This window comes from Kryptolebias marmoratus, linkage group LG22, assembly GCF_001649575.2.
Source record: "Kryptolebias marmoratus isolate JLee-2015 linkage group LG22, ASM164957v2, whole genome shotgun sequence".
In the NCBI taxonomy this organism is placed as follows: Eukaryota; Metazoa; Chordata; class Actinopteri; order Cyprinodontiformes; family Rivulidae; genus Kryptolebias; species Kryptolebias marmoratus.
Window position 1 is genome coordinate 409524 of NC_051451.1, and position 21889 is coordinate 431412.

At 39.7% G+C, this 21889-nt stretch overlaps 1 protein-coding gene across 1 annotated transcript in view; it reads right to left on the reverse strand.

Moving 5' to 3' along the window:
* Window positions 1–956: 956 nt before the first annotated feature.
* The window catches only part of cdh11 (cadherin 11, type 2, OB-cadherin (osteoblast)), a 116857-nt gene continuing 95924 nt past the window's right edge, over window positions 957–21889 (reverse strand). Inside the window, exons 8-16 of the mRNA XM_017432728.3 lie at window positions 20923–21110; window positions 13267–13380; window positions 12973–13112; window positions 11721–11854; window positions 9352–9473; window positions 9145–9262; window positions 5806–6057; window positions 4176–4327; window positions 957–3490 (exon numbers count right to left, since the gene is read on the reverse strand). Of these exons, the coding sequence (XP_017288217.1) occupies window positions 3125–3490; window positions 4176–4327; window positions 5806–6057; window positions 9145–9262; window positions 9352–9473; window positions 11721–11854; window positions 12973–13112; window positions 13267–13380; window positions 20923–21110 (1586 nt within the window). The 3' untranslated portion in view covers window positions 957–3124. The remainder of the gene's footprint in view (window positions 3491–4175; window positions 4328–5805; window positions 6058–9144; window positions 9263–9351; window positions 9474–11720; window positions 11855–12972; window positions 13113–13266; window positions 13381–20922; window positions 21111–21889) is intronic.

The following is a 21889-nucleotide window of genomic DNA, read 5'->3' on the forward strand; positions in this document are numbered from 1 at the left end:
TACTGTATAGTTCTTACAAAGGAGAGTCTCCCAATGAGTTCAAGTAAAGTTAAAATAAGAAAAAATGTGCTTTTATTTTCCCTCAGACACTATAACCAATAAAAGCCTAGCATTCCTTGAAGAAATGCATATTGCCCACCACCTTTCATGCCAGGGTTTTAACTAAGATCACCTCATGCTGTGAAAGGACAAAGTTATGGCTGCTTTGGTTCAACCTTGTGACCTCCCATGACCCCACACAACTTTGTGACATCTCTTTGAATGGTTACAGCTCAGAGTATGTGTTGGTGCTTTCTACCACACCAGATTTGAGCTCATTATCTGTAAAACTGGTGCAGTCAGAGCTATTCTTGTTTCCGAACATCAGCTGGATGTGGTGGCCATTCTGAATTCAGACTAACTCCTAAAGGTAATCAGTTATAGAGGCACACCCTGTGAGTTTATTAAAATCTGTCTGCTTGTTCATGAGATATTTGCTAAAGCAACAGGCACATGACCCCCCCTGCACACACACACACACACACACACACACACACACTTTTAACTAGCTTTGGCTTTTTTAGCTACATTTAATTTACATCCAATAACTACTTAAGGAAAATACCATTAAAATCCATCCAGTGGTTCATGAGATATTTTGCTAACAGACAGACAGAGTTGATAATTAATGTCAGTTTTAACTCAAAGTACTTGTTGGGAGTGCCCCGTAAGGTACTAACATACATGTTTTTAGCTCAATATTTGTAAAACTGACTGAGTTGTAGCCATTTCTGTTAGATAATAATGATCATCTGTGGCAGCCATGTTGAATTGGGTTGACTTCAAAATCTTGAATGCAAAATCTAGTGATGACTTTTAGCTTGCCCAGTGGCTGACTGGTACACACACACACACCACACACCATTATCACATTATGTGTTGGCAGTGGGCCATAAAAAGCTTACTCCCACACAGAGTTCAAGATCATTTTATAAAAAGAGCATTTATTTCAAAGATTTTTTTCTGCTTCGGAGATTGAAGCACATAGTAAAGCAACAATACAATGTTCAGAAAATATAAGTGTGATGTTGTAATATTTTTAAAATCTTTTTAACATGTTTTTTGTTGTAATACTGGAATATTCTGCATGTATACTAAAATAAGAACTTTTAAAATTGTACAAATTTGTACCATAAAACTTGACAGAGAATTAAAAAGGAGGCATTCTCTCACTGCAACAAACACAGATTGCTAGTTTTCCTCTGGAACAGGGAGAAAGACTGAAACAACCTCGCCAATGATAAAAAAGAAGAAAAAAACAAGAGGATAAATGTTGTGACACAAAGCTGATGGTTTAACTTTAGGCAGTAAATTTCTTACAGCAGTCCAAAGACATGAAAAACAAACCTTTATTTTAACTGGTCCATGTTCAGAAAACTGCAAGAACATTAGGATGTCATCTGCAAAAAGTTAAACATCAGTTTACTCCTGTGTAGCTGCAGCCAATAAAAGAACAGTTACTGTCATAATAATGATAACAATAATAATAAAAGCAACACTAATAATCATAATAATATAATAACAATAAAAAGAGATAGAACAAAATCTATATGCTTAAAAAGGATATTCTGTTTCCAGCCTTTCTGGAACACCGTGTGTTCTTTTCCCCATGTACACATTTCATGTTTTAATGGCAACACATGTTGATACAACAGATGTCGCTGCCAACAAACACGATGTTTGATAAATGATGATTATACATGGAATTCATGGGGAAAAATAACCCACAAACCACATTCAACCGATCTACATTTAATACGCCGGCAAAAACAGAACATCCCTTTTGAAGAATGCTCGAGGCGAAGGTTGGATCCTCAGAGTGATAGATCACATCTGTACACACCAAACAAGGAGAATACTTTGCTTTTCCAATATACCTTTCAAGTTACAAAAAAAACAAAACAAACTAAAGGAGAAATAAAGAGAATGCACTGCGTTGCAAGAGTGTCCATTAGGTTTAAGGCGATTTTTAGAGCTCACAGATTTCTACTCATTGTCATCATTGGTGGGACATGGAGGTGATCGTTCATGGGTTTCACTCAGTGTGGGAAATGGTTGCTGATGGTGGGAGTTTGGACACCAGGACTGTGGTAAAGGACAGCTTTCCTTCAAACATCTTCTCTGCAGTGAGAAATGAAAACAAAGAAAAAATCCACAGTTTTGAAACGGAATCCTTTTCGGGGTTTGTCTGTTTTTGGGAGTAGAAAAAAGGTGATATTTCTCTAGTGTTTTCACAGATACTCCTACAGTCTTTGTGTTCATTTGTCTGTGTAGCTACTGAAGCTAGTGGTCTCTATCTTCAGTCTTTTTGTGTGTGTGTGTTTACCCCTGGAGTTGTTGTTTAATTATTATAAGGCCACCATACTGTGAAGGTGCTCTATGCATCTTCAGAGTATCAACAACCCAGAGTTGATCAACCCATCTAAACCAGTACCTGCTGTTTTCAACAATAAAACAACAAATTTAACCTTTCTAACACATCTGCAGTTTTTTTTGTCTCTAAGCAGGCAGTTGCTGGATCTCATTCAAACCTTTTCTTGGAATTTACCTTCATCTTGCTCCTCCTCTTCTCCTCTGAGAGAGAAGCAAAGCAAACCCTGCCCTGCTCAGGAACTGTTAAAGTAATAAAATCTCTCTGAGGAACTAGTGAGGAAGTACATGATTCTAGTCCATAAAAGCATACAAAACCTCTTTTACACTCAGTTTGCTATAGGCAAGTCTTACTGATGATAGAGCAACACTGTTTTCATCAAACTGCTTCCAGACAAACAAACTGGTGACATAGCCAATCTCCCAGCTCTGCAACAGAAACAGAGTAAAGGAACTATAGAAGAGACGGGAGAAACCTAGGGAAATTGGGAGCGGTTCAACTTGAAGCATTCATTATGTGTCCATTGACAAACTGTCACGAAGAGCCAGCCACAGAGAGGGAGAGCAGTTAACGTTCGTTGACAAATTGGCATGAACTAATCAGTTGGAAGATGGTGACAACTGGAAACTGGAGAGAATTAACCCTTGGTTAACACATCTTCTTGGAATCAATACATCAGAAATCAGGGGCGTCCACCGCTAAGGAAAACCGCTGTTAAGAGTCCTCACCATCATCACCATCATGAATGGAGCTGTCTTTGGTCCCGTACAAATCTGCCAGCTTCTTAAACCTTGGCCCCCAACTCTGCAGATAGTCATAATCCAAGTCAGACTCTGTTGTGACAGACTCCAGTGAGCTCAGAGAACCAGCCAATGACCCTCTGCCCTCATAGCCATAGATCTGAATGGAGTCATAGGGAGGGGCAGTGGGATCACAGTCAGCTTCTGCGATTCGAGTCTTGATGAAGTCATCAACGTCAACACTGTTGGCTGCAGGACGCCCGGCGCCCGGCGTGAGGGGAAACTGAAGTTCTGGTTTGATATCCTTCCTTGGCAGGAAACCGTTGGCACCATCTGGGTTCTGGTGGAAACACAGAGCAGTCAGATAAAGATGGAGTTAGAAAGCTGGACATAATGGAAAAGGCTAAAGTACAAATAAGTTTCAATTACTAGTGGATAAAGTGGCAGCATGTTCAAATATTGACAAAAACATTATGTAGTAGTGACAAAGTTTTGGAGGAATACATAAAGCACCTTGCTACAAATGTGGTAAATACCTGATAAGTACCAGGTACGTACCAGGTATGTATGAGAAAAATATCTGGTACATATCTTGTAAGAACCAGGTATGTACATGGTAAAAACCAAGTAGGTATCAGTGCCAGGTACCAGGAACACACCACATATGTACCAGGTATGTATCATAAACTGCTACCACTTCCAACGGAAAGTTTCTGAAAGGTTTCTGTAAATTCACAGAAGAGTTTCCACCGCGTTGCAATCCTAACACTCAACAAGTATGAGGTACATACCAGGTATGCACCCTGTAAGTACCAAGTAAGTATATGCACCAGGTATGTATCAGGTTGCATTATGTATTAATGTTTAAATATATGAATAGTTTTAGTTTAATTGAGCAGAAGTAATAAACATGGCAAATGTTAACACAGTATTATGGGCAACATGTTAAGTTTAGTTAGTTTCCTTCTAATCAACACTTCCTTCAATACAAAGGTTATTTTTGTCACTTTGTGTCCTTTTTTTACCTGCAGCGTAGCGATGTCAAAGGCCTCAGTGTCCTCCTCTCCACCTCCTTCATCATCATAAGTAATTATATTCTCCCTGATATCCTCCTCTTCAAACACTATCAGGGGCTCTTTTTTCTGACGTCTCAGTGCCACAAACAGCACAACTATGGCTGCCAAACAGAAACACAGAAACACATCATTTACAGCTTGTTTGGCATCAGTCGCTTCAACATTTCCATAAGAAAGTTGAAAAGTAAGAACTATATAATTTGTGTGGCCTTTGGGAAATGTGGAAGGGTAATTTTGGAGTGTAATTACATCTTGGACTGTGTAATTTATATCATTATGGTACTGTAGTGAGCACACAAAGCCTTTTTAGTGTTGGTGCTTACCAAAGTTCTCAGATCCACACTGCTGTGTAAGAAATGCAAAACAAACTAAAAGTGGAGAGTTACTTGTTGATTTGTGATGGATTTACTGTTTTTGAAGCATGCTGTGTATAATTTAACCCCCATATTTGCAGTTAAAATTAGACCTTTGAGTTTGATGATACAGCCTGAATCAGTCTTCATCATTACATCTGTCCATAATAAAGAGCCCAGGGGTGCAGTATGATGCAAGCTCAACGTAGCTGGGCTTTTCTGTGTACGCTGAATTAAGAAAATCCGAATTCCCAACTTTGAGGCGACAGCTTCTATAACTGTCAGTGTGATGGGTTTTGATTGGTTGGTTGTTAACCCAGTCTTTCCTCCTCAGGCTCTGTGTGCTTTTTAAAAACCAGCATCCACTTTATTTGATGATCATCCAAAGAAACATTGCCACGTCATTCAAACATAACAAGCTGCACGAGTGTAGAGGTCCGAAGAACACAACAGAAATCAAAAAGTAGCATTCTTTGAAGGAGAGCAACTTGTGTGCCAAAGTTTAACCAGAGATCTTGAGTCCGTTAGAGCTCAGAATATGGGCTACTCGGCTACTGCCACGCCAGTTTGTCTCAATATCTGTAAGAACTGACTGCATTAAAGCCTTTTTTGTGTTTGCTTCTGTTGGTTAGCTGTGGCAGACATATTGAATCAGGTTAACGCAGTTGTAGATCTTATAGTTATTTTCTGCAGTTTTATTAAAACAGTCCTGTGCTTCATGAGATATTTTGATGACAGACCAACAAACACACACAGACTAAGGGATTTACTTGGTTGCCTGCCTTTCATAGTGGCAGGCCATAAAAATCATAACTGTTAGATTTCACTGTATGCTATAATAACATGTAAATAACAGGTTGAAATAAATACCAGTTTTTGATTACTCTCTGATATAGACTAATGAAATACATCAGCAATTTCCCTGACTTAAACCAGATATGAAAACATGTACATCGCATCATCCATCATGAACTAGATTTAAGATTAATAGATGCCTGTCTGCAAGCTTCTAGGTGCAAATTTGGGAATATACGTAGTTATTAGAGTATTTTTAACTTTCTTTGCATATTTATTATGTTCCTTATGCTGAGAATTATTGGTTATTTGTGTCAGACTGTAAGTTTTTGGTAACATTTTACAGAGTTGCTTATCTACAGAATGAACAACCTGGCTAAAGATACTTTTCCTCCGGCTGGTGTCGGAAGTGTAGGACGTTTGTTTCTCACCCAGCAGGATGACGATGCAGGCCAGTATGGCTATCAGGGCCCCAGTGCTGAGCCCAGCAGGCAGGATGTAGGGCTCCACATTGCAGGACAGGATGGTGTTTTTACTGTCGCAGGAACACACTCTGATGGTCAGCGTGTTGGTGCTGCTCATGGACGGGAAACCATTGTCGTTTATCTCAATGGGAAGGAAGTAAACATCCTGCGTCAGACGGCTGAATCCTTTACGGAGCACGTAGATGCTGGCGGTGCTGTCTGTGGAGAGACGAGCAGACAAATATACATGTGAGAAGGGGAAATACTGGAGCCTTCCCAGTACGGGGCTTTTATCACAAGCATGTGTTTCTAAAAGAGAAGAAAAAATACAACATTTTCTACATTTGTTTTGCACATTTACACATTTTCTTTTTATTATTTTCATTTATTGTGTGAATGATGAGTCAGCTGTTTATAGTTTCATCTGTAGGTTTTTAAACTGTAACTTCAGCTAATTTACCCGTTCATATGTGAAGACATTCAGCTCGTGCAGCTCATTACAGCTACAACTTTTGGTTTTTCTTCATTAAAATAAATCCTTTCAAATCAATAAAAACCTGACATTTGAATTCTACTTCAGCATGATTACTAAAATTTTAGCTTTTAGTTTTTGCTTTGCTCAGTTTAGTTTTAAATTTTAATTTTGCTAATATTAGCTTATATCCAGTGTTTTGCTAATTGTAGCCTTTAGCTTTTCTGTCTCATTTTAATCTTTTATAACTTATTTGCTAATTTGAGGCTTTAACATTTATTAAGCTAATTTCAGCCTTTACCTTTTCTTTTGCTGATTTTAGATTTTAGGTACTGTTTTTAAAAAATACCTTTTGTTCTGATTGCTTTAAGTTTCCCGATTAGATTTGAGCTTTTTCAACAAATTTCCTTAGAGTCGTTCAGCTGTCAGCGTTCTCACTGCACTTTCATAGAAAAAGTCATTTCTCTCAACATTTTGTTTCTCACTGACCCAGACTCATTTGCACACACAAACAGTCAGCGAGGTGTGACTTTGGGGATATTAAGTTCCTGTTTAATAGTAGCTCCATTCATCAGTTGCAAAGGAAATGTAATCAGAAAGTCCAGTTATTGCTGTTGGAACACCTGACGGGCCTCAGGTTCTGCCTCTGCTCCACACTTTCACTTCCAAATTTAACAAATGCTAAGTGTCACTGCTATGAGGTATCATTTCAGAGACTCTGTTACCAAAGTAGCAGTCAGTACCACTGACGTTCAGTGTGTCAAAAAGAAAACAAATGGACCACATCAGGACTGCTTCACCTGCAATTAGCCTTAAAGATAATAATATATAGACCATTAGACCACAGCTAAATACCTGTGTATTTGAGTTTTTTATGGATGGACATCTACAACTTATTACCTTGGATTAACCCCATTCAAGATGGCCGCCACAGCTAAGCAACATTAACCAACACAAAAATGGCAATAACTCAGCACATCTTACAGACAGTGAGCTAAAGTTGGTGTGGTAGTAGCTGAGAGTCAAATCCAACTATTGGACTCACCTTTGCCTGTCTGTTAGCAAAATATCTCATCCATCACTGAACAGATTTAAGTGAAACTTTCAGAAAATAATCATTGGTTGTACATCTACAACTGATTTAAGTTTTGGAGTCAACCCAGTTCAGGATGGTTGCCACAACTAATCGGCCTTAGGTACAAGTTGTAGCAGCTGTTTTTTAATTGTATTATAAATGACTAATTAATCTAGTTTCATAGAAATGTCACAGAATAACCCTTGAAGAATGAAAATTTGCAGCACAATTTGAATCTTAATTTGTAAAAATTCCAGACTTAAAAACACTGAGTGCCTTTCTAATTTAAAGATACATAAAATATGTTATTTATATGATAACAAGAGAAAAGGAGCAGAAGCTGGGAGTTGAAGCCACTGAAATAGAAGATCAGTGGAATGGCTGCTGAAGGTGCTAGATAAGCTTTCTGTCTGCCATCTTGTGAAGTATGCTGTGTATCAGTGGAGGCTGCACACTGTTAACGCCTGGTGCTGCTGTATGCTGTGCCATCACTCCAAAAACACTCATAACAGACTTATTTTACTTATATAAACAGAAATTAGGCATAATGTTGAGACAGGAGATAGGATTATTCTGTTATAAGCCTCCTAACAAGATGTTTTTACCATCTTTTAATCTATGGACACTGGAACACACACCTGTATCTGCAACATTTGAGTTTTGTAGTACAGGACAAGTGTTATTGACACTAACAGCAGCTGTGAGTGTTTTTCTGTGCGTACCTGACAGTACACTATAATTCTTCAATTGATTCTGAACTAAGTGCTGAAACTAATTAAACTGCATATTACTTGTGTTTCTAGAATGTATACATTTATCTATGTAATACAACAGTGTATAATTGATACTTTAGCACTGACATGTTTTGTTTTATGAAGTATTGTCAGTTAACATATGCATACACAATGAACAAAACAAAAAGTGAAAAAGTCACGTTTTTAATGACTTATGAACATATAAACAAAATGCCACGTTCCTTGAAGAGCTGGCTCTGATAATTATAACAATCAATGGTAAAACATTAGGCTCCAAAGACAAGTTTAGGTTATTTATGGTCTGCTGCCATGTCACGTGGCTACATGCGGCCCGTTTTTATCTCACTAGCTTACCTGGGACCAATCTGGGTGCACATGTTCGGCACTCCAGTGTCTCTCTAGTTCACAAAGGGCAGCGCCCCTAGTGGCTGACTGCAGTACAAGTTTTAAGCTCCACCCCTCTGTGTAAACCAATGGGCCATTTTAGGCTCTGTCTTCATTGCAATGCAATGAAATATGTGATGTTGGCTGGAACCAGTTTGACATGCCGTTTGGTCCAGATTTTAGGAATTGTAGGTTTACAGTAATATTTCACACGGGGAAATCTGATTTTAAATTTCTGACACACTTACATGATTCAAATTTCATCTGCATTTTCTTTCCTTAGTTTTTCTTACTTTCTCATCTTTCTTACCTAGTCTCAGCCACTCCTCACAAAACCTAATCCAATCAGTTACCTTCCCTCAAGATCCATGTGCAGACGGACAGAGACCCCACTGCAATTTATGCAGCCCGTAGGACATGTGTGTGTTCACGAGTGTGTGAGGGAAAGATTCAGAGCACCTGCTGATTTCTACAAGGTAGTGTAAGCCTCCATCTGCTTATGCTTTGATCTAATCTGACTGAAAGCGGGACGTGAGTGAGAGACTTAGATGAAGAAGCAGGAAGAAGAAGAGAAACACCCAAATAATCAAAAATAAAGAAATGGAGAAAGGGGGATGTACCTCTGTTGTCTTTGAGGGAGAAGTTTTGGTTGTGGGCAACTTCTGGAGCGAGGCTGAATGTAAAGTGTTGCCTGTGAGCCATCTCGTCTTTGTCCACTGCACTGACGGTTTCAATAACCTGAATTCAACACACGGAAACACAAGTTAGACGGCCACACTTTTATTTTTCCATGCTGACATGTGTTTACAACATGCAGACAGCTGTACCTTCCCCGGTGCTACGGTTTCACACATGAAGACTTCGTTGTTGCTGGCAAACTCAGGGGGGTTGTCATTCACGTCTTTCACTTTGATGTTCACACGCACTTTGGTGTCCTGGTGGTGGCCTCCTGCATGCACACACGGCGCACAGCAGAATCATCAGCATTCCACGGCTTACAAACATGTCAAAGTCATTAAAGTCAGACTATCTTTTGTTCTTGGGTGGATTTGTGATTGCCTGTTTGTCTGTTTTATGATCCATTTTTTGGCACTGAGTGAAAAAACATCCTTTCTAACAAGATTGCCTGTCAATCAGTCAGCCACTCAGCCTGCTATTTGTTATTTTGATTTGCAGAAATTACAGACATGAGTTTCTGAGGCACAAACACCAGTGCCATCTTTTTTTCATACAAAGAACATTCTGATAAGCCAAAGTGACAAATATTACACCCGCTGGAGATTAAAAAGAAGAAAAAAATGGGCTGATGGATTTCTGCATATTTGCAGTTCTAGTCAATGTGATTATTTTTTTCCACTACCCTGTCATTACGAGACATTTATTCAGCTTCCCAGGGTTTAAAAGTGGTTAGCATGGCCTGCAATGCTTCTAGCTTTGTGGGCGGCAAGCCCGTTTCCATCTGTCCATCTGGCGTCTATCACGCCGCAGAGAAACCACGTGGCGCTCCACTATAGCTTGAGCCCCGACCACAGAATACCAGGGTGGGGCCACTGCGGCCTGTGAAGAGGTTCTGGAGTCAGAGCTCAGGATGGCCTGCGCTTGGCTCCACTGAGGGTTTGGAGATTTTTCATTTTTCCATCACTTCATCACACAGACTCTGGGCGGCTGTAAAAGTTTGGGCACCTTTGGTTTTGTTTGATCTTTAATCACTTCACATGCTCAGAGCTACCAGCTACACTGAAACTAGCCATTATTTATCTATACACAACAAACAGGGACATCTCAACAGCTGTTTATACTTCAGATCAAATCTAATATTGCCCACCACCACTGAAGGCAAAAGGGCAATTATGTTTTTAATTTTGTGTGTGTGTGTGTGTGTGTGTGTGAGTGAGTGAGTGCATCCGTTTGTCTGTAGAATTAGCAAAATATCTCATGAACTACTGCACAGATTTTAATGAAATTCTAGAAAGTAATTATATAGTGTACATCTACAACAGATTAACTTTTGAAGTCAACCCAGTTCAAGATGGCCGCCACAGCTAAGTGACTTTAGCCAACACAAAAATGGCTCCAACTCAGTCATGTTTTCAGATATGGAGCTAAAATTTGGTGTTCTCCAGTCAGGAGCTGATCGCACAAGATCTCTTTTTAAAATGTTGCCATTAACTATTGTCTGTGTTAGCAAAATATCTTATGAACCACTGGACAGATTTTAATGAAGCTTTGAGAAAACAGCCAACATATCTACAACTGATTAACTGTTGGAGGCAAACCAATTGAAGATGGTTGCCACAGCCATCTGACCTTAGGACACACAAAACCAGAGCTAAGTTTGGTGTGGCTGTGGCAGACGGTCCTCCTAACACACTTTCTAACACATCTCACTACATCTCACATGAGCATGTGCAAAACGTCACTCACAAGGTTGAACCAAAATGACTACAGCTGTGTCCCTTAGTTTAAAGCTGCCGTGAAAGGGGCCGGGCTAAGAAAAACTGGGACTTTAATTTGAACAGACTTTGTCCTCTTTCTTCCCACAGCTTCTGTGTAAAATGTAACAAAACCAAATAAAAAGAACCTACCAATCAATACAAGTGAACACGGCAGCACTGTGTTTGTGCTTCCGGCCAATGTTTCAGATGAAAACAGAACAATATTCCACATGGAGAAACAGTACATCAGTACCAAACAAACAATAATTACACAACCTGAAGTCAGGCACATCCCCAGCAGGTAGAGCTGAATAACAAATATGACATGAGTCTTCTTTAAAGCCTTGTTTCAGTCTAAGACAGACATTTAGAAATAAATGCCTGTCTTGAATTCAGTTAAAGTCTATACATAAGATGTCATGGAGTCATCCAGTGCTGCAGAATGACAGTTTGGGTTCTGGATGCCAACAAATGTACAACCTGGTGGGGGATTCTTCCATCTGTTAGCTCATGTCTGACTGCTTTTGGAGAATGCTTGAGAAGTAATGTTTGAGCAAACCCAGACAGGCTGTAACTCTTTAACGTCTTAGGAAAACATGAAAAACATTAAATAGCCTTAAAACATTTGACAGCTTATCACTGGAACACAACAAGAACGAGTGTTGAAACATACTCTTCAGTGAGGAGTCATGGTGTCGACACGTGTTTGTTTGAGTTCCTCATTTTGTAGAAGATGACTCAGGAGTCAGTTATCAACATACCAGTCTCTATGGCTGAAACAGAGATATTATGCCAGGGCTGAGTTTCTCTGTCCAGCGGTCTCGTTGTAGTAATCATCCCGTCCTCTAAAATGCTGAAGAACTGCTCCACATCCGTGTAGAGAGGAATCATGTATCTACACACAAAAACCATTACTATTACACACATTTCCTTGTATGACACTTTAGCATTTAGTGCTTACTGTAGCTAAACTGCTTTGATAGGAAACACATTCATCACTTTTTGCAGAACAAGAGCGAGCAACATTTATAATCAAAGGAACCATTTCCTCCCTTTTCTTCACTGAATACAATTTGTCCAGAGCCACAAAACCTACTTGAAGGTTGAAATACAAAAAAAAATTGGAAAAAACGCAACTCATTACGTTTTATATGAACTAAAGCACTTTTAAAAACTACATTGTTACATTCTGAAATTAAACTACAATTAACTGCTGATAATTTTCTATTTTTTTACATTTTAAGAAAGGACCGAACTCTTATTAGGAGTAGAAAAACCCATTTGGTCAAATTAAACCACAGTGTGAGTCCTCAATATGTTTGTAGAAAATTAATAAATAACTAAGCGTATATTTGCTTACTGGTAAACTACTTTAGTGAGCATAAAGCTTAAGACAGCTTGTTGGATATTTCATCGTGACTCACTGAATTTTCTCTAATAACCACAGATATATTCATTTATTTAAGACAAGCTGTTACTGCTCGTTCTCATTGTTCTCAGGATGACAGCAGTTTTGCAGAATTCCAATAACTTGTAATGAAGTACTATGTTTGCAAAACTGCTCTTTGTGTGTTTTTCCCTTTAACAACCTGCTAAATGTGTAACTTGTGGGTTCCAGAGAAAGGCCCCGCTGTGTGGCTGGAAGTTAAACTATTGAAGCAGTAAAGTGGATTTGACCTGAAGGCCACGGGACGGTTAATATCATTTTGTTTCAAAATTGTCTTCACATGTTGCAGAAAACTGCACATGAGAAGGTGGTTCAAATATCTAAATATTCATTTTCATGCTATTTTTAGTCAAAGCCACAGAGAGCCACATGCGGCCCCAGAGGAGCAGGGCACAAACCCTGGTCTGGATTCAAACAACAAACAATGTTGACAGACCCTGAAAGTATTTTGCACACATTTTACACTTGTTGAGTGGAAGTGATGAAGAAATAAGCAGATTTGAGAGGCTCAGCCAGCTGCAGGTCTGCGTGTATTTCATGCATTATATCACATCAGTTTGTGTTACCTAACAGGATTGTTGGCAACGTCAGTGTCCTTGGCATGAACTCGTCCCACCGGGGTGCCTTTGGGTGCGTTCTCCTCCACCTCAAAAGTGTAACTGGGAGCTACAAAAACAGGAGGCTCATCTGCATCCTCCACTGAAATCTACATACAAAACATAAACACACAAACATGCGTCACTGCGGAGGTTAGTGGGATATACACGTCCAACTTCTGCCCCTCTAAGCACAACGTGAACACAATGAAATGCATGCATTATTGATTCCCCCTGCTGTTTACATAAACACTTCATGCATACCTTGATTGTGGCTTCATCCTTATAAGGTCCCCAAGCAAGGAATCGCGAGTCGATGTAAGGATTGGATCCCTCCACCTTTAAAGTGTAGGACCTCTTTGTCTCAAAGTCCACTTGCTGAGAAAGGGCAAACAAAAAAAATCATTAGTTCATTTCAAACTTAATAAACCCTCCAATATAGGTCTACTCTAAAGAAAGAAAATCACTACCCATCCACTGCAGGACCTGGATTGGTTTGGTGAAATGCGGTGTAATTGTTTTCTGACAGGGGGCGCTGTTGCCCCATGGATGAATGAAAGCAGCTCTTCGGGCGTCTCACTACCACTGCTGTGACAAGGCAGCAAAGCCAGCAGCAACACGAGCACAGACTTTAATTTTAAGAATGTTTGTAGCGTGCGATGTGGCGCGATATGATTTAATTTATTTTTGGATGTGAATGACTCAGTTGATTGTTTGTGTTTGGGCTGCTTTCATCATCAGATGAAAACAACACTGGTCTGCTTCTAATGAGCCAGGATTGGGTCTGGGAGTCTGGGACACCACATGATAAGAAGGAGCTTTCAGTCACAGAAGGATAATGAAAAGATGAAGTGAGACCACGAGAGCAACACTTTATTTTATCTGTTACGCTTTGATAATGAAAACAGGTCAATTAAAAACTCATTTATAGTTTTAAATCTTTACCATTAGTGACATTATTAAAACCCCTAGACGTCTCAGAAACCCTAAATTCATTCACATTTATATCAGCAACATTTCATTTACTTTATATTACTTTTTAATAGCCTTGATACAGATTTGATTCCAGTGCTTTGAGTTTTTTTTTTAGTTCAATATCTAATGCACATATTTTCCTTACACATCACATTTCCTTTAAGTTATATAAAAAGGAACAGCAATTATAAAGCAATGACCCTTAGCTAAATAATCTACTTGCCGCTGTGAATTTAATAATCCCCCTTTTTTTTGCTACTGACTCCTTTCATATGTGCAGAGTCTATACTGCTGCAGGGAAAACTTTTAAGTCAACAAATGTTCTGGCAGTTATTATATGATGCAATACCCAGGAGGTGCTCTCTGCCATGATTGCAAAGAAACGTCCTCTGCCAGAAGCACTTGGCAGCAGCTTCATCTGCAGCCAAACTGGAGTCAGAATCACGGAGGGTGTCATTGTTCTGTGACGCTCTGCAACTTCAACAACACCGTTCGGGCTGGAATGGTCAAGAAGCAAGCCTAATCGTTCTCATCCACACGGGAAAGGTTTTTGTTTTTCATTGTTTCAGAAACAGTGTTCCAGGAAAAGGTGAGTTCCAGAGTGGGAAAATCTTGAAACACAACCCTAATGTTTTTGTGTGGACAGCATAAACACCACTTTTTGAAATTTATGGTGGCATAGACTCACCTCTAACCTGACCTACGACCCCAGGCATGACAGACGTAACAACAATAATGACAGATTACATGCTTGTCTCTGTGCTGCAGAGGTTAGTTTCTCAACAACAGCTAAACCTTCAGCTCCTGTCTGACTTCAATGAGCAGACAAGGCTGCAGAGCAATAAGAGCACAGAAAACCCTTATTATTACACCAAATAATATATCTTTACTGAACTGTCAACAACAGAAAAACAACTGTAAAAAAACAACCAAAACAGCCTTCACTATAAATCGACTGTACATTTAAAAATCCTGGGAAGGCTGTGAAAAGACTGACCCTTGTGTTTAAAGAGTTTCCTCTGCTCTGCTCTGTGCTCCTGTAGTTTGACACAAAGCAGAAGTTCCCAGTTGTTGTCATCAGTCCACAGAAAAGACTCTTGTTTTCACCATCCTGATTTGTCTTCTTGTTGTGTTTACAGTTCCTGTACAATATAATATACACAGTCTATGATTCGTACCCAGTGTGTAAGCTTCGTGCACACGCTCCACGCCTTGTTTCCTGTTTCTGCTGTATTTTAGCAGCAGCGCTACATTCAGGCCTGGCATAGTTACGGCAGCATTTCAGGTCATTTTCTGTGTAACCATGTGGCTGAAAGCATTTCTATAAACTGCTCTGTGTTTATGAGGATACGTTTATTTTACAAACTATTTTATTTTTTACAAATCCTGCGTGGACAAGGCCTTAATGACATCCTTGTTAGGACAGGTATGGGGGATTTTTTTAGAGTCTGGCAACCTGAATGTCCACCAATACTAGAAGGAGGTAATCCTGTTCATCATTGACAAAAAGCCTGAATCCTATCAAGATTATAGCTTTGAATGGATAAAACCTATGAAGCAACAAGGGGGCCAGACGGTAACACCTCCTCTGAATAGACTGTTAAACACTCATTCAGCTGCAAATAAACATGTTTAATGTGATGATGACAGGCACAATCGAATAGATGTGACCCAGTTCTTTCATTTTCTGTCCCACCTGCCCTCTCCTCCTATCCCCACCCTCCTTTCATTCTCTCCCTCTGTATAATCAGCTTGAGATAATAATAATATTCACATAATGCCCCTTCTTCTCCCCACTGCTTTCTGTAACAAACACACACAAGCACAGCTCCTTAATATTCTGTGGGCTGCTTTCGTCAGGACACAGTTGAAAGAGAATAGCTGATTAAAGCTCTGTGTGTGTGTCTGTGAGGAGGAGAGAATAGAGATTAGTGAAGGCTACTCTTGATGCTGATTTGAAAGTGTGTATAGGTGTGAGTTTGCGCATGTGGCCTGGTGTGTGTGCGTGAAGGTATGCACCCTGCTTTTAATTTCACTTGGCACTGCCTTCGGGGTGCAAAAGGTTTTGATTTCCCAGGAGGACATCAAGACCCAATAATCTCACACACATGCACAAACCCTTTCTCCTGTGCAAACACATATATCCAAATACAACCAAGTAAAGATGCCATCATCAGCTGGAGTGGGTGTTGTAAGGTGTAGACATGTCATTCTGTGCTCACCCTCACACATTTCACCAGCTTCCACCTAGTGAGCTATTATTTCAAGATACCCAGGAGACACCTCTGTCAGTGACCCTGGATGGACATAAACACGTGTGCTATCTTTATTTCAGCATCACAAATACAAGCTTTTTAGACCTTACTAATCAAATTATAGTCAACTATCAGCCATAAGTAGGTGGAACTAAACCAATTAAGAAGTTCTATGGTGCTGAGATAATAATAGTTTCAGTGCTCTGAACTTACTTCTAAAGTTGTTTCCTTAAATGAGATCTCTGCTTCTGTACATGTCTGGATTTATGATTATTTTGATTATGATAAATAAATCAGAGGCTAGTGAACAAACATTCAGAGGCAGTACCTTCTATGTTGTTTTTAAAAACAGCAAAAAATATTTATCAAGTCAAAAAATCAAACTGTTGCTCTGAATCGTCTGAGGAAAGAACCAGCTCCAAATGTTGTTGGCATGGCCATGGATTTGACTGCAGGACCTGTCAGATACATGGTTCCACAGAGGGAACCATGACCATCAACTCCTGCCAAATATTTACATTTTTACACTTCTCTAAAAACAGACTCAAAAGGAGAAGTAGTTGCTATTTTTCCAAAAGAATGACCTAATCGTCTTAGTCTTTTTGACCCTCTGCGTTTTCATTCCAAATGATAAAAGAATCTTGTTTATTGTCCACCAGTTTTTGTCTGAATTCTCAGACTTAATATAGATAATTGATGAAGTCATAATAGTTGGGGATTTTATTATTGGTGCAGATGTTGAAAGTAACAGCTTAAAAACAGCATATAGACAAACTTACTCATTCTCTTCATCACTTTCGTGATCTGGTTCTGACATCTGACATGAAGCGTGAACAGTTTATAGTTTTTGTTACAACCTTTGAGCCCACATCGATTGATCCCACATCTTATATCCAATCTCCCATTCAGCTCTAAACTTTTTGAGAACTTGGATGCAAATCAATTGTGTGAACATCTGGACAGAAATAATCTGTTTGAAGAGTTTCAGTCGGGGTTTAGAGCTCATCATAGCAGAAACAGAACTGGTGGAAGTTCCTAATGATATTCATCTGGCCTCTACTGTTGGCCTATGGCGTATTTATGAGTTACCTGTTTTACTCCAGGGCAGAGTAATTATTGTTGTTGATAGGGGAGAAAGGAGCATTAAGCTTTATTCCTGCTGTCATGGCTGGGAGGAGCGCCCTTAGCCCTGGCAGTTTCAGTGACTGCTTTCAGAAATGAGCTGCAAACAAATTGTTCATGCAGATACTGTAGTTGTGAGAGAAGAAGAAGAAAACAGACTTGCATTGATTATTGCAGCCAAAGATTTTCTCACAGCATCAGGGAAACCTATCTGTGGGTTAGGGCTGGCTGAAAGTCCTAACTGTCTGGACAGAAAATGCAGCTGAACAAAAGTGTCAACGTGCACTGAATCTGATTTGCTTCAAGACAAACATGGCTGTGTGATTAACTCTACACACGCTGGTTCAATTTTACTGTTTAAGATCAGCATTTTAAAACAGAGATTTGATTAACGTTTCATGTTTATTTTCCAAACACACTGATGACTGGAAGACCCAGAGGTCAGGCAGCTTGGGAAGAGCTGTGATAACTGACTATCCTCCCAGCTCACTGGAGGATTCAGCTCCTAATCCTTACCTCCAGGTACACACACCACAATGTGCCTCTGTGTGTGTGTGTGTGTGTGTGTGTGTGTGTGTGTGTGTGTGTGTGTGTTGGGGGGTTACACTAAAAGAAGAATGTGTCTTTGAGAGCAGTGTGTGATTAAGACCATGTGACAGAATGAGCTGCTTGTTAGAAAGACTAAAAGTGAGAAACTGTTGTGAACTGGATCAATAAAAGCGACCCTGCTAACATGCATGCACGGGTGATGATGTCTGTTAAATTCACTGTGCAAAACATGATCTGGGAAGCATGAAAATGATAACACATTTTTCCACACCTATTCACTCCCCCATGGGATTTAGCTCCATTTCAATGACAAAGAATGACAGCGCTGAACTCACAGAGATCCATGGAAGCACACATTTTATACCCGTGTGTTTTCTGAACTCTTTACAGCCACTGAATGAGTTTTTTGTCTACATAGTAGCTAACTGCTTCGCGTCTTCCTGTTGTGTAAGAGCAGTGGAACAACGAGGACGCAGTGAGTCTGTTTGAGTCTGCCCTCAGTCCAACAGAGGAAGCAGCAGCACCGCTCAAGGGCCAGTGTTGTACAGGTTCACTCCTTCTGCTCACACATATTAAAACTGAATTCATTCATGTTCGTCATTCATCACTTCAAGCATTTCAAAACTAATTAAAAATATATTAGAGATTTTTGTAAAAATGCTTCAGTTTGGATATCTAAAAAAGAGCTTGGGATTTAAACAGCGGAATTGCAGATGTCACTCCTAAATTATCCTTCAGAAAGAATGAACTTGCTGATATCTACAGCTGACGTGAACTGGAAAGGTGACACAGGAGGAATTATGTTTAAAAAATCTGAAATATTGATTGTCGATCAAACAAATCCCCCTCTGCATAGTTGAAATGGTCCTTTTGACTCAGAGGAACTTAATTATCGACATCTGCTTTGAAGATTGTGTTTAACTATGATAAATCAGCTTCCCACAGTTGTAGCCTGTTTACATCTGCATGCTTCTATACCATTCTCTGTCTTCACATATACTGGGATGTAACATGGACGAATTTTCAATAAAGTTCATTCACATAGTTTTCTTTCATTTTTTTAATCTCACAAAGCGAAATAAGTCTGCAGATTTCAGTCAGAAGTCGGTCTTTAAGTATTTAATGAAAAGCAGCCCATTGAAGCTGTTTTATTCTTCTCAAGCACTACAAGGTTGATGTCCTGTTGAAATAAAAACCTAATTTTATCAGATACATCATCAGCTGACAGATTTCCCTCTCACACAGATAAAAGACATTTGTGTTATTTCAGCTACTGCTTACAGACATGTTGCAGTCAGAAAGAAGCAGCATGAGAAGCTGTCCTGCTCTCTGTTTCCTGAGTTTCCTGTTGAGACAAACTGCAGGGTCCGCAGAACCAGCTGCACACACTCTGGATGCTTAAAGCTTGGGGCTTTGGGTTGGAACTTTTTAACGGCTTATACTTTACTTAACAAATCTGAGTGTCAATGGGACAATCATTCAGGCTGTGAGATTTTAACAATATTTTATAACAAAAAAAAGAATAGCTTTTTCCACAAATTCAGCTGATTCAGTGTCTCTCCTGAGTGTCCTCAGACCTTAAAACTTCAACTTCTCATGAAGGCTGAGCAACCTTTGAACTCAGAGGGGTCAAACTCATTTTTACAAGGGGCCAAGATTAAAAACCTAACAAGACAGTTTACGGCTCGATGTGAAATCTCATGACATTTCACTCATTTCACCCCTAACCAGCTCTTCCATGGACGTGACTATTATTGATCTAATTTCAGGCACTTTGACTGTTTTTGTAGGTAAACAGAAGCATTTGGTAATAGACACCTCTTCACACATTTTTAATTTAAGGACACATTAACCATTGATAGGAAAAGATATGTGTCTTACTTTTTTTGTTGACTGGTCTTTATGAGTACCTTTAAAGTTCATTAAATTGAAAACAGACTGGTTAAGTTAAAGTTTCTGAAAATTTGAACGCCACTCATGAATGAGCTCTTTTGAATGAGTTCATGCACAACACAGCCAGAGGCTTTCTTCATCTTTTATGCAGCCCATTATCACGACGTCTTTGAAATTATGTAGAAGGACCAGCAGTCAGAGCTGTAAATGGACCAATGGCTACAGCTCCTGGCAGGAGGACAAGAACAAAGGTTTGTTTTCAAACCGTAGCTCAGACCAGTCTTTTCTTGCTGCTTCATGCTTTCTTGCTCATAGCAATTTGTGTTGATCATTTTGCGGATTTAGGGAACCAATTACTGTGACCCGTGCTGGCAAAATGAGTCACAATGAGGAATTTTTCAATATTGAGTTATTATTTTCAAATTCTTCATCTCAAAAGTTTGAAAAGCTTGTTGAAATTTGGAGCTTTATCACCTGGCCTGTCAGCAAGCTGGCTTTGTTTAAAAGAATGACGGTTTGAAAACTCAGTTTGTATAGGTCTAGCACAGGGGTAGGCAACCCTGGTTCTTGAGGGCCACTATCCTGCATGTTTTCCTTGTTTCTCTGCTCCAACACACCTGATTCAGAGGTTAAATCACCTCTTCATGTTCTGCAGAAGCCTGTTAAGCACCCATTGATTCAGATCAGGTGTGTTGGAGCAGAGGAACAAGGAAAACATGCAGGATGGTGGCCCTGAGGACCAGGACTAACCACCCCTGGTCTAGCATGATGTCTTTGGGAATTCCAGCCCTATATTTAAATGGGAAATCCCCAAGCTTCACATTGACACTAAACATTATATTAAACAATTTCCCATAACTGCGGCAGCTGGCAAAGGAAAATGGTCAATTTCACAAGAAATTATAAGGATTAGAATTAAAAAAGATTATTTCTTGTTTTTGTTCAGTTGGTTTGGATGTTTAGTGATGATTAGCTAATCCAACAGAAGTTGACATTTTTCTTACATGTATTCTGAAATAACTTAAATAATCTAAATACTTTCAGCTAAGGTAAGTGGGACACTGTCCTCTGCCCTCCACTTTGTGTCAGAAACAAGGTCGTTTAGCCTTTATCCAGCGTTTCTTACCTTCTTCAGTTTAATGACAGCCTCTCTGGTCTCGGAGTTTGTTGTCAGTTCAAACATGTTCATTCCGTCTCCATCTATTAAACGATAGTTTACAAGTCCGTTGTCTTCTAGATCTGGGTCTTTAGCCTTCAGACGTCCAACCTCCTCTCCTGGTACTTTATCTTCCGACACAGACATGGAATACACACCTGGGAGAGGAAAAACAGGCAGAGCTTTTACTGACTTGGCTGCTCAGAGATGGTTGTGTCAACTTCTGGTTACAGTTTGCTTTAGCATTCACCCTTTACCGTCTTTGGAGAATTCCTGGCTGCCAATCTGTTTACAGTTTGTGGCAGGGTCAGTCCAGGAGGGAGGCGAGGGATTAACACGCACTGTACCATCTGCCTCATATGGCCCAAAGGATATTAATGTGGCTTGTAGCGTCAGGTGTGTGTGTACAAGTGTGAGTGGGTGAAGGTGCAGACACCTGGTTTTCAGAAAGGACCATATGTCTTCTTACTTTCTTTTGTTTCATCCTTCCTCCTCCCTCATGTCCTCTCTCCTGCTCTTGAGGCATTATCTCACTGAGCTGCAACTGTTGGAAACTAGTCGGTGACTCAAAACTGCGGGAAAATATGTGAATTTTCTGTTGCTATCTCACTGAATTCTGAGTGTTTGTGACCAAATGACCAGTGTGTGGCCACGTCTTGATCAACCAGCTTTTGAATGTCCCGGCCTAATTTTGTGTGAACGGCTTGAAAAACTGCATTCTTGTCTGTGGATGTTAATTCACTGCCCATGTTTTGTACCCACCTTGGGAGCCGCCCCTACATTTATGATTTAATCTACAGGAGTACACTTTTGAAATGAAGAAAGGCAGATTTGGATCAGTTTTTCAATAATTATTAGTTATCACTGGGTGTTCTTTAGACGTGGACATTGGCCTTGGATGTTTCCTGTCAGAGGACAGCTCCTGTGCAGTTCTGGA